At 37.0% G+C, this 18,773-nt stretch overlaps 5 protein-coding genes across 6 annotated transcripts; 4 read left to right on the top strand and 1 right to left on the bottom strand.

Moving 5' to 3' along the window:
- Window positions 1-1,184: 1,184 nt before the first annotated feature.
- On the top strand, window positions 1,185-5,337 carry LOC112696401 (uncharacterized). The gene is made up of 9 exons (XM_025749155.3): window positions 1,185-1,624; window positions 1,769-1,891; window positions 2,616-2,696; window positions 2,837-2,925; window positions 3,047-3,121; window positions 3,490-3,551; window positions 3,628-3,687; window positions 4,144-4,338; window positions 4,952-5,337. Exons 2-9 carry the CDS (start codon window positions 1,769-1,771, stop codon window positions 5,029-5,031), a joined length of 765 nt encoding a protein of 254 aa, XP_025604940.1. The 5' UTR covers window positions 1,185-1,624; the 3' UTR covers window positions 5,032-5,337.
- Window positions 5,338-7,969: 2,632 nt separating this feature from the next.
- LOC112696400 (expansin-A11) lies at window positions 7,970-9,455 on the top strand. Its single transcript, XM_025749152.3, has 3 exons — window positions 7,970-8,414; window positions 8,479-8,800; window positions 8,872-9,455. The coding sequence occupies exons 1-3, from the start codon at window positions 8,282-8,284 to the stop codon at window positions 9,179-9,181; spliced, it is 765 nt and encodes a 254-aa protein (XP_025604937.1). The 5' UTR covers window positions 7,970-8,281; the 3' UTR covers window positions 9,182-9,455.
- A 1,108-nt stretch (window positions 9,456-10,563) lies between these two features.
- Window positions 10,564-12,256, top strand: LOC112696399 (peroxidase 64). Its single transcript, XM_025749151.3, has 3 exons — window positions 10,564-10,857; window positions 10,940-11,128; window positions 11,206-12,256. Exons 1-3 carry the CDS (start codon window positions 10,654-10,656, stop codon window positions 11,764-11,766), a joined length of 954 nt encoding a protein of 317 aa, XP_025604936.1. The 5' UTR covers window positions 10,564-10,653; the 3' UTR covers window positions 11,767-12,256.
- LOC112696398 (UPF0496 protein At1g20180) lies at window positions 12,119-14,645 on the bottom strand. Of its 2 annotated transcripts, none has more exons than XM_025749150.3 (3): window positions 14,012-14,645; window positions 13,353-13,905; window positions 12,119-13,106 (listed from the first exon to the last, which is right to left on the bottom strand). In XM_025749150.3, exons 1-3 carry the CDS (start codon window positions 14,070-14,072, stop codon window positions 12,530-12,532), a joined length of 1,191 nt encoding a protein of 396 aa, XP_025604935.1. In that variant the 5' UTR covers window positions 14,073-14,645; the 3' UTR covers window positions 12,119-12,529. The 2 variants fall into 2 exon arrangements, with proteins under 2 accessions (XP_025604935.1, XP_025604934.1); XM_025749149.3 differs by having other exon boundaries at window positions 13,353-13,908; window positions 14,012-14,230.
- A 2,002-nt stretch (window positions 14,646-16,647) lies between these two features.
- LOC112805415 (uncharacterized) lies at window positions 16,648-17,744 on the top strand. The gene is made up of 2 exons (XM_025847803.1): window positions 16,648-17,053; window positions 17,161-17,744. Exons 1-2 carry the CDS (start codon window positions 16,648-16,650, stop codon window positions 17,742-17,744), a joined length of 990 nt encoding a protein of 329 aa, XP_025703588.1.
- The last annotated feature ends 1,029 nt before the right edge of the window (window positions 17,745-18,773 follow it).

Below are 18,773 nucleotides of genomic sequence, written 5' to 3'. Positions count from 1 at the left end.
TTTATCCAACTTACAATTTATTCCGTATGTTTTGCGCCCCACCTCTTTCACCAAAACATTAAACTCGCTAATGCCTATTGTAATATGAATCCATTCGTTGATCACGTCTATAACACAGGTATCAATTTGCACTCGTCCAACACTGAAGTAATTGCACGATTCCGTTATCGTATCACATCCAACTACTTCACCCCCATTGACCTCCTATGGTTTTAAACGTTTCAACGAACCAATAGTAGTGTTTTGATCGTCTGACTTTCTCTGAGTTATCTTCAATTAATTCATACTTGACATTCTCCTGTATTTTGCTTTCCCCAAGAAAATCACTTTACATCTTAGCCTCATCTTATTCATATCCCTTATAGCCTTCAAAACCCTCCCTTCGTGGTGTAACTTATGAACGCAAAAATATATATTATCACTTTTTTGTTTTTATGATAAATATATATCATTTATATGTCCCGTCTAGTTGAACAATTGAAATAATACTCTCTTCAATATATCTTTAGGAAAGTTATCTACAAAGATTGAGAAAGACTTATTCTCAAGTCTTTAATACTTTTCTCGATTTCAAACTCTTGAATTTCTGTTTTGTTTCCTATGTCTAGTCCTCCTAGTGTTTCCCGCTCTGGCTCTCTCACTTACTCTCTCTGTATTATTATTATTATTATTATAAAAAAATTTTGACATTATTTGACTCTCATGAGGTTGTTTCCAAAATAGAGAGAAAACTTTTCTTGTGTTTTATCTTTTAGGTTCTTGGAATATACATAAAAAATTTTTGTGTGGCAACCGCCAAAATGTGGAGTCAGAAGGCTTTGATTCCTGCCACCCACATTCCTACAATCCCACCCCACCCTCACCTTTTTTTTTTTGTATGTTTGTGGGTATGTGTGAGTTCCATAATGGAGCTCAAAAGAAAAGAAATCCAACTAGTAGTATACACATAACACAAAAAGAGACCAAATATAGTGGGTCATGTCCAAAAGAATAACCTTAACACAAGTTAATATCAATGACAAAAACCACAAATACCTTTTACCCAAAAAAAGAAAACCGTTAGCAATACCCATACTCGATATTCTAATTTAAAAAGGACTCTAATTGTCCCTTCCGGGACATCCGATAAAAAACAAAAAGGACTCTAATTAAAATACTAATCATCTATAGCACCAAGTGGGATTGAGTCTTCAAGTCCCGTACCATATTTGCCAAAGATCTTCTAGCAGATCCACTGCTACCAGATTGGATTATGTACAACAGCCTCCTTTTTTTTTTTTTTTGGTCGGTAACAACAGCCTCCTCAAGTCTGAGAAATTCTTCTGTGGGCAGTAAAATAAAAATTTCCACTCTAATTGCGCATTGACCCCAAATAAAATAAGTGGAGATGGGTAAGGCCCATAAAGGGAATTGGGCCGTGGGAAGGGGAGGTTGAGGTAGTGAGTGTTGGTTAGGGCAGTTTGGAGAAGGTGGGGGATATATAAGGGGGAGAAGACACAGTAAAGTGGTTAGGGCGTAATAGAAAATACAAGCCGTAGAAGAGGGCTCTCGCTGGCGCTTCGTATTGGTGCGGTGTGGGGGAGAAGCAAACACTCTATCCATCCTTTACGACCAAGGATTCCCGGTAAGCCTAACTCTTTCTATCTCTCAGATCGATTCCTTTTTCCACTCATGTTCTAGAACCTTCTTTCAACTCACTTTGTGTGAAGCATGTGATTTTCATTATATTTTTATTTTTGGTGTTGGTGTGTGGCATTGAAACGAATAGATGGATCGGTACCAGAAGGTGGAGAAGCCAAGGGCAGAAACGCCAATCGATGAAAACGAGATCCGTATCACAAGTCAGGGCAGGATGCGCAACTACATTACTTATGCCATGACCTTGCTTCAGGCACCTTTCTATTTATTCTTTCACTACCACAACTTACCCTGCCTTTTCAATTTTACGTGCTTGCTTTCTTCTTTTTCTCTACAACATCTACGCTTGTCATTATTATACTTCCTTCTTCTATTCCTTGTATAAAATTAGAATTTTCTTCATATGAACTGCTGAATTCACACAACAAAAGAATCCTGCTTCGCTGCTACAACGCTTAACTAAGTCCTGTTTGGCAATAGCTTTGTTTTGTGACATAGTTCTTTTTTAATTTTCAGAACCTGTTTTGGGAACACATTATATTGTAAGCATTTTTTAACCTAAACTAAATTTATGCACACCTATTAATTACGTGTGCAATTCAGGATATTTATACCATACTGCACGGGATATAGATGAAATACATGAAAGGGGTACAATATATTTTACAAACTATACATGTGAATAGTATAACATATTAAAAAAACATAATTGTTGAACAAAAAAAATCAGAGATAATGATTCAAATGTTACCATGAGTTATTATTAACATTAAAAAAACACTTATGTGTTTGAATATTATGGAACTCCCCATTTATATTGGTATAGAAAAAACAAAAATAGAAGTGTCAAAACAAAATGAAAGTAAAAACTTGGGAAATTTATCTGGATGAATTTGACATGTTACGTATCCAGTGCTGTTGTGAGGACCATTTTGATCAGTTTTTTTTCTCAGATTATATTGTTTGCTTCTTCACAGGAAAAGGGTTCCAATGAAATTGTCTTCAAAGCAATGGGTAGAGCTATCAACAAAACTGTGACAATTGTGGAGTTGATCAAGGTCTGTTCCTTTTGTAATTGGCTGAGCTGGGCTATGTAATCTTCATGATATTTTGTTTTGTTCTGATGAGTCCTCTATGTTTTCTTTTATTTATTTATTTTGGGTTTGCTTCTGTGATTGGGGGTGATCAAATAATGCAGAGGAGAATTGTGGGTCTCCACCAGAATACACAAATTGGATCCACTGACATTACTGATACTTGGGAGCCCCTAGAGGAAGGCCTCCTTCCGTAAGTGCAGTTTCTGGATAGTATTATAAACCTGAATGATTAAAGTGTTCAGCATTTCATTCAGGTTGTACTTTTTTTTCCACATATTTTATTTGATTATTTGATGTTGTCCATCATGCAGTTTGGAGACAACAAGACATGTATCAATGATAACAATAACCCTTTCTAAGAAGGAAATCAATACATCATCTGTGGGGTAAGTTGCCTTTTCCCACTTGCATTGTCATTAAGCAAAAAGTTTTTACGTGCAAGAGGTGGTTGTGGTGGATGTGTACAAGACAACATCTCGGAAGTTCCTTGCTTTGACTATGGCTGGTCATGTACTTGGGTTTCATCAGCATGCAGAGGGCTTTTGGCACTTAACACAACTTATTATATTACTATTTTAATTGCCCTAAAACTAAGTTGTTTTATGCTTTTTCTCTTGGTTGTTAATAAGTTAGAGAATGTGTACTGATTATCTGCACTTCCTTAGCTGTTTCCAAGATTTCATGTATTGAAAGAGTTTTATTGTTATAAACTGTGAGTATTTGATATGATCTTTAATTTGTTTTGCCATTTTAGGTATCAGCCTCCATTACCAGCTGACCAGGTGAAGGCATCTGCTGATTTTGATTATGAGGGAGGTAGGTTCATATAACAATTGGTGTTTTGGAAAATGAATGTCTTTTTCTCCATCCATATAACCTTTGTGTTATGCAGAGAGTTCACCAAATGGCCGAATTCGAGGTCGTGGGGGCCGAGGAAGAGGAAGGGCCAGAGGTATGTATCCTATTCTTGCATTCATATTTATATTCAATGTCATGTTTATAATTAGAGGTTTATAGGTTTTGATATCTCTTGGATAAATCAATTTTAAATTGTAATGACCGAGCCCTTTAACTTAGTCCATTATATTTTCCTCATCTCAGTTTTGCATTTTCAATCTAAAGTTAATGCCTTGGATGTTATTGTAAACATTTGAGAAAGTGATGACAATATGGCATAGGGTATAGGGTTTTCAAGTACACATGAGTGCATCTTGATAATCGAGTTTTATGTGTTTCAATAACCTTTCATGTAACTTGTCCACAACCAGTTAATCTCATTAAACGTTAGGGAAACTTGTCTGAATTTTTCTTTTAAAAAATATTTTGTTTGCAAGTTATGTGAATCGACCAGGTTAACAGAATGTTGATTCTATGGACATTTTTGATATGGCTGTTTTGTTCTTTTCAGGTAATGGTTTTATTTCAGCTGATTATGAGGATGGAGGTTGGGATCGCAACATGGGAAATCCCAGGGGGGGAAGGGGCAGAGGAAGAGGAAGAGGACGTGGTTTCCGTGGTCGTGGAAGGGGAGGATACAATGGACCTCAGCTTGATATGCAGCAAGATGGTGGATACAACCAAGATGTACCTCCTCAAGGACGTGGTACTTAATCCCTATTGGTTCTTTTATTTTTATTTTTATTTTTTTCCCTTTATATTCTAAAATTATCAAGTTCATTGTTCTATGTATAAGATATCATCTATAATCTTCTTTCACATTCATCATTTAACTTTTTTATCCAAGGATACACTGCAAGATACCCTCTTATACAGTGCCTTTTTTGTATAGACATGAGGAGATAAAGCATTATATGATCCTGCAATGGTGGTTATTTTGATTTATAAGAGTTTCATGAAATACTTGATATGATATATTAGGATATTACATTTAAATCTTGCTACATGCTGCATTTGTCAAACTTGTGGTTATCATTCATCAGGATGTGGTGGTATGTGGACTATGTTCATCGCTGTATGAACTGAAGTTGTGTACTTATTATTGATTCCAGGATGAAAATCTAAATACTATTAAGAAAAGAGTACTTACCTAACCATGCGAAGTTTAGTTATGGATATTTCTTTGTTGCAACTTGTTTGACGAATTCATGTTTATGATTTAACAAGCTATGATGGATAAAATGAAATATGAATATGAGATAACAGACAATAAGCTGCTTGAAAGTTCTTTATGATTATCTGATTAAATTTTATTGTAGGTCGTGGCCGTGGCAGGGGTGGTTATCGTGGAAGGGGTCGTGGCTTTAGATCCAATGGGCCAATCCAGGCAGCTGCTTGAGGCAGCCGATTGGCCACCTTCAGTGCACCGTTCATGATTTGATTGGAAGAATACGTTGTCCAATGTTATGTTTTGATTTTAACTTATTTCTTCAATTTTCCCCATTTCCCCTTTCTTTTTCTTTGGGGCCCAACGTACTTTAGGGCATTTTCTTACAGTTTCAGTAGACTTAGTTGGAGGCTGTTGCTTTATGAAGCAGCCTTCATGTTTTAGACCTAGGTTTAGATGCTTGAAAAGTTGTACCTCTGTTAAGGCCCTGAATCTCATTCTTTAATTTATATTTGCTAGAGATGTGTTTAAACTACACTCTATTTTTGTTTTATCTTATGCTGCAGTAGAGTGCATGATTTAGTCTTATCTGTACTATTGCATTGGTATGCTAAAGTTTTCCCTTTGCAGAGGTGGTTAACGTGGCAGCTAGATATGTATGGCATAGTGATATGAAATTGTATATTGTGTCTACTGTTTATTAATATGCTATAGGTGATATTACATGACTAGATATTTCCTTAGAAACTTGCTCTACAGATGAGGCCTTAGGTGGCTTTGAATTATAGGATTGGAGCACTCTGTTTTCCAGCTGACACCAGGGAAATGAAAGTGCGGTGAAAGAGTGGAGAGGCAACAGCCAGTGCAATTTGAGCAAAATCGGTAACGCACATGTTGGAGGAACGTCAACATATTTGTTTTCTTTTCTCTTCATAATTTCGTTCTTTACCACTCGAATTTCTACTTCTGCATGTATTTGTATTTTTATTGAATTCCCATAATTTTACCACATTTTAATGTGATGCCTTATATTTTTTATATCATGTAATGTCAGCTACTTATATAGAACATGTTGGTTGTTGAGCCTCCATATAATGTTTTTCTTTCAGAATCACATTATTTTTCTCACCGTTTTAGGCACCCTTTTATTGATATAATTATGAATATTTGCCCCCTACAATATCGACCTTTTTATCTTGAAGTGATATCTACACCTACAAAATGGATAAAAAAAATTAATGTTTGTGAGTATTAAAGTTGTGTAGAATGATATAATATATAAGAGTATTTATAAGTGCTAAGAGATAAGACGTAATATTTTATAATAAATATTTAGATATGTTAAATAATGTTAAATTAATCTAATTGATGTTAATTATACTCTAACATTCCTTCCAAACTTAAATGATAAAGTGCGAAGAGATGATAAACTATCACCTATTCAAAGGTGACGATGAGAATAAGTAAGTAGTGGATGAGTTAATCGGTGAGGTCAGAAAAGCATCAAAGCATTAACAAAAGAAAAAGAAAAAAAAGTATGATGATTTTACTAGAAGAAAATTAAATTATACTCTTCAAAAAAGATACTATGACTCTGATACCATGTTAGAAATAGGAGAGGAAATAATAGAAAAAATATTTGTGAGCATTCAAGTTGTGTAAAATAATATAATATAGAAGGATATTTATAGGTATTAAGAGAATCAAAATAATAAAGACGTAATATCCTATAATAAATATTTAAATATGTTAAATAATGTTAAATTAATCTAATTGATGCTTATTATACTCCAACAATAATCATGTAATAAAATTAAATTAAAATTACCCCTAAGATCAGAAGTTTACTAATTGAGTAACAATACGACGCGTCTCTCTTACTTCTGTACCGTGAATATTTCTGTTTTACTTGACTAGTCATTTTTTAGCTGTCGGTTATTTGAATAACAAATACTTTGAATATAAAGTTTATCCGAAATGAATCCTCTCTATTTTTTTTTTATATTTGAGAGAATAAAATCTGATCTCTCAACTTTAATTCTATAAGTGAGACTAAAATTAAATAGAAAAGAGAATAATAAAAAGTGAGATTCTATACTAAACACTATCCAATCTTTTTTCTATTGGAGAGATCCACTCCCGGTCCCCCCTCCCTTTTTTTCTCTTCCCTCAAACGAAATGAATATGATGACGTTTAATATATAACCATTGCTTTTTAAAAAAAAAAAAATTAGGCTTACTTTGGAAATGAAGTATTTGAGATATTGTTGAAACAAAAGCTTGATGATAAGTCCTTAGAACGATAGTAATGTATAATTTTATTTGTTTTTTGGACATACACAATCACCCACACTATACCGATCCTTGGTACAACTTGATGAGAGGCATACAAATTCTCCATCTGTGCCAAGCCTCAGCTGCATAATTAAAACTGTTAAGAATCCTGAGAAGGAGCATACGAACTACGGAGAAAGAAAGTAAATTACGCGGAATGACACATGAAGATTTTTCTAGTTTCAAGTTTCAACAAGCGTAAGTTTTAATTTAATAAATATATAAAATTGAGTTCTGACTTCACGAGAAGTATAGACGCGTTTTAGTTATTACAACTTTCATGTACATAACTAAGGTCCGTTTTTATTTAATCTGTAAATAGTATTTCTAACACATACCTACCATAAGTGTAAAAATTTAATAAAGGAAAAGGAAAAAAAAAATGTGTGATATAGAATCTTGTTAGCAGTCATTTCATGTTTGTTGTAGGTCCCATGATGAGCTTGCTATGAGCTTTGAGGACGCTTGACGGTGCTGCCATAGGGCTCGTAGCATGCATAGGCTTGAGTATATTATTATTTAATAAACGGTGATAAACTAAATGAATGTCAAATATATATCCTCCATGTGTTTTCAGAATGAATCAACGGTGATTATTATATATTTTGCTTTTGCTAAAAGACAATTGACAATCTATATAGCCAAAAAATGTGACATGTGCATGTAACTGAATTAAAACGACACTAGCAAGCATTTGCATGTGACACATTATGTTTATGATCTAAGACCATTTGTTCTGTCATTTTATCCACAAATAGCACACAATATGTGAACGATTGAAAATATATTTATATTGTTAAAAAAATAAATATATTAGAAGAAGCAAATGGGGGTGTGGGGTTTTGATCCATTCACGGCTCTAATGTTGGGATGTGCATGTGAGGTGCCAAGGGAAGAGAACGTGAGAATTATTGAATGATGTTCAGAACCTCTAAGGCTTTTACAGATTATTAAATTAGATTAAAAAATGTTCCATGAGTTCTCTACTACTGCAGGGCTCACATGTGCAAGGGTAATCCTTGGTGAGTTTGGTCCCTTATTTAAGGACAATTCTTTTGTGCTTGGAAATAATAGGTGTAAATAACAATATAATCCAATTCTATATCAGCTAAGCTAAGGCCTAAGGGGTGGTCGGAGAAGGATAACAATGGCCAAATTTATTCTTGTTTTGGCCACCTTCATTTTCACAGTGATGAATACTGCATATGCTTTCTCAGCTTCCGGTTGGACCAATGCCCATGCCACCTTCTATGGCGGTAGTGATGCCTCAGGAACTATGGGTAAGCAACGTATATACATAGCTTTCTCTAATAAGAGCGTGATATTAATGATGCATGAATGCAGGAGGAGCATGTGGGTATGGGAATCTGTATGCAGCAGGGTATGGGACGAGAACTGCGGCTTTGAGCACAGCCTTGTTCAATGATGGAGCCTCATGCGGAGAATGCTACAAGATCATCTGCGATTACAAAGCAGACTCAAGATGGTGCATCAAAGGAAGATCAGTCACCATAACCGCCACAAACTTTTGCCCTCCTAACTTTGCTCTTCCCAATAACAATGGAGGGTGGTGCAACCCACCTCTGAAGCACTTTGATATGGCACAACCAGCATGGGAAAAGATTGGCATCTACAGAGGAGGCATCGTCCCCGTCCTGTTCCAAAGGTATCCACACTTTGTAATTTGATTAATGATATATATGGATGCATGATCCTAATTAAGATATGATGGTGCAGGGTGCCATGCAAGAAGCATGGAGGGGTAAGATTCAGCATAAATGGGAGAGACTACTTTGAGTTAGTGTTGATAAGCAATGTGGGAGGTGCTGGATCCATCCAATCAGTGTCCATAAAGGGATCAAAAAGTGGGTGGATGGCTATGTCAAGAAACTGGGGTGCTAACTGGCAATCCAATGCATATTTGAATGGCCAATCTTTGTCATTCAGGGTCACTACTACTGATGGAGAAACTAAGCTTTTCAATGACATTGTTCCATCTAACTGGGGATTTGGCCAAACTTTCTCTAGCCCTCTTCAGTTCTCATAAGAATCTTCACATTTATTTTTACCATAACCAGAGCGGCTGAGGCGTGCTTAATTATTTTATTGGAGCAGCCCGCCATCCTCTTCTTCTTAATTTGGTGGATTAGCCCTTAATCAAGAACATCAAGGCCGGTGGTACCATTGTTTCCAATAATGTAATTTCAACTTGCTTAAATTTATACCATAAATTGTTCTAATATGAATTAATACTCTTTCTTTGTACCTCTGTTGGGGCATGTTGATTCCCTACTATAAAGTATTTTCACTGTTGTCTATCATTATTTAAATGGTTTTTCCTTTGAACATCTTTCTAGTATTTCAATAAGTGAAGTTAAGAATAATTGATTACTTTTAATACATTAGAATGATGATTAGAAGAGTTCCACCAATTGATTGATTGGTGCATTGATGAAAATTCCAAAGGCTTATATATATAATTATGCAGATCGATGCTGTAAAGAATCTATGTCATTTACATATGAAAATGATTATGATTGAGAGTCACGACATGATGTGCTGGCCTGTCACAACTCACAATCACTCTCACATGAATGAACATGAGTCGCATACAGACACACACAATCATATAAATATGAGATTGGGATTATGTACTTTCATTTCATGGTATAACCTATTTGAAACTCTTGATTAGTTGTCCCAATTGCCTATAGATAAATCTCCAAACTCATAATAATGTGCGTGCCTTAGCATGTAATGTACACATCAAATTTAACTCATATGCATATGCTTCATCATTAGATTTAGATGTGTACAATGAGTTATGGCGGTTCGATTTGCAGCACAAGTAAGTAACAAATTGCTGCTGTAGGGTATGTCAGATAAATCCGCTTTTCTCCCCCATCCCCTTAGACAGTGAAGTTAGAATAGGTGTCGTACAACAAAAATAAAAACAAAAACCGAAAAAATGAATAACATTCCTTAACTAATTAATTTTAGAATGCTAGTGATTGAAGTCAATATTAAACCATCCAAATCCAACTAGTCATTGGAATGTCAATTCCCACATCCAATTCCAACCAATGACCTCTTTTATTTAGTTACTGTCTGATATAATATCTTTACTTGTAGGGGAATCGATGACAAACAAGTAATGTCAAGAATATGTAATTAATTTTTCACCACAAATAAATGATTAATAAAGAAAACAAATGAAAGCAATTAGACAACTACTGTATAAGAAGAAGTCAAGAACCATATATATATCTTTTGTACAAACTAACTAACCTGCGTGGGTTCAAAAACTAAATTAAAGTACGCACTACGCACGTACCAAATGCATATATTGTTTTATTCAACAACAGAAGATGCTTTGATAACACTGCTCCACTAACTGCTTCATATTCCCTTAACAACTCCATCTTCACTCTGTTTCATTGCCTTCCCTATAAATGAATAAGCATTCCCCCCATTGGTCGTCAAAACTAAGGTTGAATTCTCTGATTAGGAATATCAAATATGGCAACAATACGTGCCTTAGTGGTGATGACCATAATGGTGTCCTTCACTTGTGTAGCAAGTGCACTAAGTGTGGATTACTATGAACACACATGTCCTCAGGTAGAGTCCATTGTTTCGGGTGCTGTGTATAAAGCAGTCATGAATGATATAACTGTCCCGGCTGCTCTACTTCGGATGCATTTTCATGATTGCTTCATAAGGGTATGCAACTTTTATTCCTTGTGCATATAATAGGCCTATATGAAGAAAATTGTGATTGAATTTACCTTTTTCCTTGTTAAAGGGGTGTGATGGGTCTGTTCTACTGGAATCAAAAGGAAATAATAAAGCAGAAAAGGATGGACCACCCAACATCTCATTGCATGCATTCTATGTCATTGATAACGCCAAGAAAGCAATTGAAGCCGTATGTCCCGGAGTCGTATCTTGTGCTGATATTTTGGCTCTGGCCGCAAGGGATGCTGTTCATCTGGTCTGATTTCCACTCCCTAACAAGTAACAATATAATTATATTACAATTGTTGACTTGAATTGACTTTGTATTTTTAGTCTGGAGGACCCTATTGGGAAGTGCCTAAAGGAAGAAAAGATGGAAGGATATCAAAGGCCATTGAAACAAGACAGTTGCCAGCTCCAACCTTCAATATATCCCAATTACAACAAAGCTTCTCTCAGAGAGGCCTTTCCTTGGAAGATCTTGTAGCCCTCTCAGGTGGCCACACCCTGGGTTTTGCTCACTGCTCCTCTTTCCAAAACAGGATTCACAACTTCAGCCCCAACAAAGACATTGACCCTTCCTTGAACCCATCATTTGCCACCAACCTCAGAACCATATGTCCCTTTCACAACAAGGCAAATAATGCAGGTTCCCCTTTGGACTCAACCAACACCGTCTTTGACAACGCTTATTACAAGCTCATCCTCCAAGGCAAGACTGTTTTCTCTTCCGATCAAGCACTTCTCACTCACCCCAAAACCAAATCCTTGGTTTCAAAGTTTGCTAATGCCAAAAACGACTTTGAACACGCATTCGTCAAGTCCATGATCAAAATGAGCAGCATCACAGGTGCTGGACAAGAAATCAGGCTCCATTGTAAACACGTTAGATGATCCTGTATTTGTATGTCTTATGGTTTCTTAAGAAATTGAAGACACGAGGGAGACACAATAATTGCTATAGCTTTTCATAATGAAGGTTTGTGAATATTGTTAAAACAATAATCATAGTGCTTAAGCTGTATACATTGAAGTGAAAGTTAAGGTGGTGAATAACTTACAAGTTTGAGATTATATTTGTTTAGTTTCTTGTTCTTAAATCGATAAACCGGGCTGTTGTGGAATGTGGAGTGTTATTGAGAAGTTGAGCGGCCAATCAAGGTTAATTAAATGTTGATTAAACTGTACAAGTTTAAAAGTTAATGTACATTAGTAAAATGTTCAAAATTATGAATCACACAACATATTTGATAAAGAACCTTGCTTATTATATGATTCTGTTCTATCAGGCGAGTTCATTTGAAGACACCTATTCTTCAAACGATAATAGCAATTGTAATAATGAGATCAATGTAATACTGTGGTATTCTAAGCCAGCTAGTAATCAGAGCCCACGAATTCATGTATACAACAAAAATTCACGCATCAGCAGATGGAAACTTGAACTTTTACAGGAATTCGCTCATATCACTTCCAGCTGGATCTATGAGAAGGAAGAGGAACTATACATTGTGAAAAGACAGAACATATACTAGGCAGTTTAGCTTAGGACCTTACATACAAACAACTCAACCAAAGACTCCCCTTTAATCACACATATATAGGGCCTCCAAAAAATTATAATAGAGGAACCAATACTTAACATTTGAATGAATGCTTATAAATCCTGGGTAATTTCTTGGAGAAGGAGGCTCCTTGATCTGTTAATGGTGAGAAAGCAAAAGTAAATATGGTTCTCAAGCTCCTCCAACTGATCCAAAAAGCTTGACTGATTGTCATTCAAGTCCCTAAGAACCTGCCTCAGTATCTCAGACTTTCCATAGTTCCTGACACACACTTGTGCAATGACCCTTCTATGCTCCACCTCATCATGCAGCCTCATCACCATCCTACTCACTGTGTTCAACTCATTTATCACTATATATATCCCTTTTGCTGCCACATCTAGTTGCTCACACAGCCTCTCACAGTAACTTCTCCTAATTCTTCCATTCTTACTATTCTTCCCTTTGAATATTCTCTTTATCAACCAACCAACCAAGCCCCCTAGAATTCCCGGTGCAGCCACCAACCCCACAATGCTGTGAAAACAAAGCACCAATAATGCAACAACTATAGCACTGTGTGCTGTCACAAGACCAATCCCTGCCACCTTCTTGCATATGCTCTTCCATGTTAGTTTCCTCTGAATCTTCACTCTCTTTGATCTCAGCCTATGCAACAGCTCCATGAACCTGCAGTGCAGTTGGTTATGCTAAAGCAATCAGCAAAAGTGCAAAATCCATCCGAGAGATTTAATATGCATTAATGGATTAGTTAAGTGAAAAACACATATACATACTATAAATATCACATCTTGGCTCTAAATCATAATACATGAATTAAGTACTTTATAAGTGTTTTCAAGTATATAGACTGTATCTTCACTTAATCAAAACTTAATTAATTGGTGTTAGACTTTATAGGTATATGTACAGTACCTTTGATGAATGTCGTGGAATTGAATGGACAAAGGGTTGTTCTGCAATGCAAAAGAAGCAAGCTCTCTATAGATAACATCCTTTTGGATTTGTTGTTGTTGGTCTCCATTGTTGTTACAGTCTTCATCAAGAACCATTTTGCTTATCTTAACAACCCTCTTGATTCTTCTATAAGAGAGTCTCATGGAGTGGAGCCCTTGGAGGATTTGGTCGCAACAATGGCAGGCTTCTAAGCTGGATTCAAAGTAGTTCACAAGGAGATGGTGAACTTTGGTGGTTTCAGCCACGCTTGTTATGTTCTCTTGCCTTGGATCAAGCAAGAACTCTGTGAGGTGCTTGCAGAATGGAAGGGTAGAAGAAGATGAATTTGTTGATGGAGAATTGTTATTTGAAGACAATAGTGGCGATCTTCTTATTGTTCTCCCAAGTTGGCCTTGTGCTTTGTTGCATATTTCTATGTATGACTTAGTTCTAAATGCTTCTAAGTATTCTTCATTCACGTTTGCCTTCACACACAAGCTGTCTTGCCCATCACATTCTTTCTCTGATCTACCTGCTTTATACAATTATTATCAGATGAAAGAAGATTAAACTTAAGAATACAATAGAAGAGTTGTTGCATGCAGATGTTATATGTTATGATGATTGATTCTGATTACCGGGCGTTGTTCTTGTTAACGTTGGAGTAGGACAACAAAGGGACCAAGTGTGTGTCATCATGGCAAGCGCATCTGAAGCTGAAGAATGAAATCTTGTCTATCTAATTAAGTGAATGAAGGAAGCATGAGACTAAAATAAAGAATATATATAGAGGGAGATATCTTGTGAGGTGGGGAGAGAGGTTAAGAGGGAAAAGAAAATCCAGTTGGCAGTAAGGAGTACCACAAAATAAATTTTATGGTTAATGTAATGGCAATTGATGCTATGACTTGGTTCTCAAGTTAGCTAGCGTACCTCACACGTAGACTACACTTGCTCCTCTTACAAGCTCTTTTCAATTATATATCTTTTCCATCCTTTCTATTGGCTATTGCTTTGCAATTACAATTACACACTATTACCTCAAAGTTTCAATATTTGCGGCGATTGCATGCATATCTATGTGTCTTTTATTGTAACTCTGTTTAATATACCATTAGTTAAAAGTAATTTTATACAGTCTATGAAATATAGCTTCATTTGTTTAGAATATATTTTTTTATTTAGTAATTGTATATAATAATGTGTCGTCTAATGATTTTATTTGTATGTAGTAAAATTTAATAACACAGAAATAAAAATGCTCAGCTCCCCAATTAACATCCCATGCAGGCGTAGTGGGGTTATTAAAATTGAATGAAGGGATAGGATAAGAGAAAAATTGTCTGTTAGCGCGATCGTTACATTGAGGCGTAACAGGCTAACAGCAGATATTTCGTTACTAACTAACGCGTTTGTGTGTAAGATAGATATATATATAGATGATGATTGATGAAGATCACACATGTCGCTAAGGGAAGATATTAACGTGGGGTCCTATAATTGGACGTCCCTTCAATCGATATCTGTTAGCCACGTTGGGCTACTAATGATTACAAATGTTATTTGCCAATTTGAGCTGATGTTAAAGATTCTCCTTAATTAAGCCCGGACCATGAATTCGTGAAGTACGTATGTGGTTACAAATCCATACTGATGTATCCATCTATATACTTGACTCAAATTAAAGCAATTAGGGATTGTTGTTTATTCCGAACCATTCAATTCTACTTGATTATGTGATTGGGAAGTTCAAAAACATAATTAGGCACGGATCGGAAGTTGGTACTCAGTTGACCCCCCAACCCTAATAACAAGCAGAGTAGCTGACTAGTTGAGAAAATAGCTTATTATATATTGATAGGCTGATAGCAATGCATATTGTGTGCAAACAAGTGGTTCTTTGTATATTAATTAAGTATTATGAAATTATTAGAAGATCATAATTGATCTAGCCGTTATGAATATCAAGTCATAACTCGGCATTATGAGTCATAATTCGGAAGAACATAGCATAGCTTGGCGTTACGTAATTAATTAGCAATCAACGTTATTAATCGATAAATTACGTTACAATCAGACCCAACAGATTATATCCTGAAAACGTTTAATGTAACGTCAGGATCCATCAAAGCCTAATCATTGCTCTTTAAATCCGAAAACCAAGAGAAAAGTAACCGACCTTACTTTACTTATAAAGGTATGGTATTCTATCTTATAAGATACATTGAATTTTTAATACTGACTTAAGTTTCGGAGTGCCTTTGCAGGTACACTCTCCCCTTGTTTCTTGCTCACGCTCTGCGTAATTGGACATCCCCTCGGAATAAAGTTCGGACTTTCACGAAGCTCAAAGCTCGACACCGAAGATAACAACTCGGCGTCGACTCCCAGGGACCGAGCTCTCCTTTCAGGTATCCATACAAGAACAATTAGCGCCCACCGTGGGGCCGAGAATATAATCCTTTCCATATATCATCGGCCTCGACAACCTCGCTTGGAGTCATGGCTGAACAGCTTCCACCCACACCATCTGAACTCCTTCAAATGGTGATCGAGTTCCGGCAAGCCAACCAGCGCATGGCCGAAGAGAACCAAAGAATGGCAAATCAAATTGCTAATTTCAATAACACCCGAATTGAAAACAACAACGATCGACAAGAACAGACAGAAGAAGTCGAGCATCAATCAGGGCCTACGCATGTCTCTGAAACTGCTCGGCACGAAGAAGAACAACTCGAGCATAATGAGGAAGCTCGGCCAGAAGATGAGGATGACCACCTAGAAAGCTCCTCTGGGCCGTTCACGGCCGAAGTGATGCATTTCGTGCTACCCAGGAGATTCACTCTGCCGACCACCCTGACTCCCTATGATGGGCTGGGTGATCCGTAGAAATACATCAAAAAAGTTCACCTCCATAATGATAGTAAACGGTGCATCTAATAAAGTATTATATCGTTGTTTTCCATCTTACTTGGACGGTCCTGCACTTGATTAGTTTTGTTCTTTGCCTGCAGGTTTTATTTCTCATTTTCGAGACTTATCAAAGCCCTTCGAGGAGCACTTTGCTGGATCAGCCATATACCTACATGACTCCGACTACCTGAACACAATCAAACAAGGCCAACGTGAGAGCCTCAGTGACTACATGACGCGCTTCACAAACATAGCCATGAGTATACCTAACCTCCACCCCGCGGTGGAGCTGCATGCAATAAAAAGTAGACTCCGACCAGGAAAGTTCTAGGAGACCATTGCTGTGGCCAAGCCCAAAACTATGGCCGAGTTCCGTGAAATGGAAAAAATTCAGATTGACATCGAAGAACTCCAACAAGCTCGGAAAACAGAGAAACCACACTACAGAGACGACGACAAAACTCAAGACAACAAGAAGAACTTCAAACCAACTCTGCGATATGACTCTTATACTCAGTTCAACACCAAATACGATGACATCATCAAGAAGATCTTAAATTCAAAGTTAATCAAACCGCCGAGAAAAGCCGGCAGCTACCCAGATTCAAAAGGCGCAGACAGATCAAAATACTGCTCTTTCCACCAAAAACATAGACACACTACTGACGAGTGTGTCATTGTTAAAGACCTTCTGGAGCGGTTAGCTCGGCAAGGTCACCTCGACAAGTATATCGGCAATCACATACAACGACGAGCACCTCCCTCTGGTGACCAAAGCTCGGCAACACAGAATGGCCGAGATAAAGATCGACCGAACACCAATCATCTTGACCAACTAAGACGTATTATTAACTGTATTTCCGGGGGTTTGCAGGTGGAGGAGCCACAAGCTCGGCAAGAAAGCGATCTTACCAAGCTATGCTTTCAATAGAAGCAGATCAAACACAAACACCTCCACACTTTCCTCAGATAACATTCCAGCCCGACGACCATAACATCAACGTAACAAATCTAGATGACTCGGTCGTCATTTCCCTTCAGCTCAGAGATCTCCTAGTGAAAAAGGTTTTACTGGATCCTGGGAGTAGTGCCGATGTCCTCTTTTACTTCATATTTCAGAAGATGAAACTGAGCAGCAACATCCTCCAACCTTTCACGGGAGACCTGGTTGGTTTCTCAGGTGAGAGAGTCTCGGTTATGGGCTCTGTGTGGTTACAAACGACACTCGGTGAGGATCCCTTATCCAAAACTTCAGATATCCAATACTTAGTTGTTGATTGTTTTAGTCCTTACAATTTGATACTTGACCGACCTTTCTTAAATAGGTTTGGTGCCATAGTTTTCACAATTCATCTCTGTGTTAAGTTTCCTTTGCAGGACAACACAATCGCAATTATTCACAGTGATGCCCGAGAGGCCAGAGAATGCTACAACAATAGTCTTAAAAGACCTAACTAGAACATGCGGGCTCATGTGAACAACATCGGCAACCAAGAAGACCTACCAGACCTGGCCGACCTTGATCCCAGGGCAGGAACCTTTGAACGACTAACCCCAACAGAAGACTTGCACAAAATCTATTTCACAGATAGCTCAGACAAGTTCACTTACGTCGGTTCCACATTAAACTGAGAAGAGAAAGCCTCATTCCGAACATTTTTTCAACAAAATACCGACCTGTTTGTTTGGACCCTAGCTGACATGCTGATAAACCCCATTTTGACGGTTTATCTTGCATTGATTCTAAGAGATTTTAATACCTTTTACCCTCATTTATCCATTGAAATAGCATGGTTTTGTGATTGTCTCCTTATTTGTGCTTAGATGTGAAAACATGCTTTTCAACCCTTAATTTGATGGTTTTAATCTCCCTTTGATTCCACTAGATGCCTTGATATGTTTGTTAGTGATTTCAGATTGAAAAGGGCTAGGAATGGGTCAAAGGAGTGAAGAGGGAAAGCATGCAAAGTGGAGAAATCATGAAAAGTCAAAGAAGTTGAACTCGCCCATGGACGCGCGCGCGCACCTACGAATCACCCAATGGACGCGTACGCGTGATGTGCGCGTACGTGTCGATGCTGATATATGATTTTTTAATGAATTCGCAACCAACAAATTCTGAAGGGTTGTGGGGCCCAATTGCAACCAACTTTGGCGCCAAAGATGCTATTTAAAGCCAAGGATTGAAGAGAAAAGGGGATTCCATTCATACACACAAATTAGGATTAGTTAGAAGTAGTTTCTAGAGAGAGAAGCTCTCACTTCTCTCTAGAATTAGGATTAGGATTAGGATTAGCTCTTAGATCTAGGTTTTAATCTTTGCTTTCTTCTACTTCTACCTTTCAGTTCTTTGTTGTTACATTCATCTTCTTCTATTCTTTTGTTGTAATTTCCTTTATGTTGTTCTTATGCTTTGTTGTAGATCTACTATTGTTCCTTCCATTTTATTTCAATTCAATAAGAGGTAATTCATAATAATTGTTTTTC

Source organism: Arachis hypogaea, chromosome 6 (assembly GCF_003086295.3).
Source record: "Arachis hypogaea cultivar Tifrunner chromosome 6, arahy.Tifrunner.gnm2.J5K5, whole genome shotgun sequence".
Lineage (NCBI taxonomy): Eukaryota > Viridiplantae > Streptophyta > Magnoliopsida > Fabales > Fabaceae > Arachis > Arachis hypogaea.
Note: the sequence above shows the minus strand (reverse complement) of the source record. Positions and strands in the feature narration are given on the sequence as shown.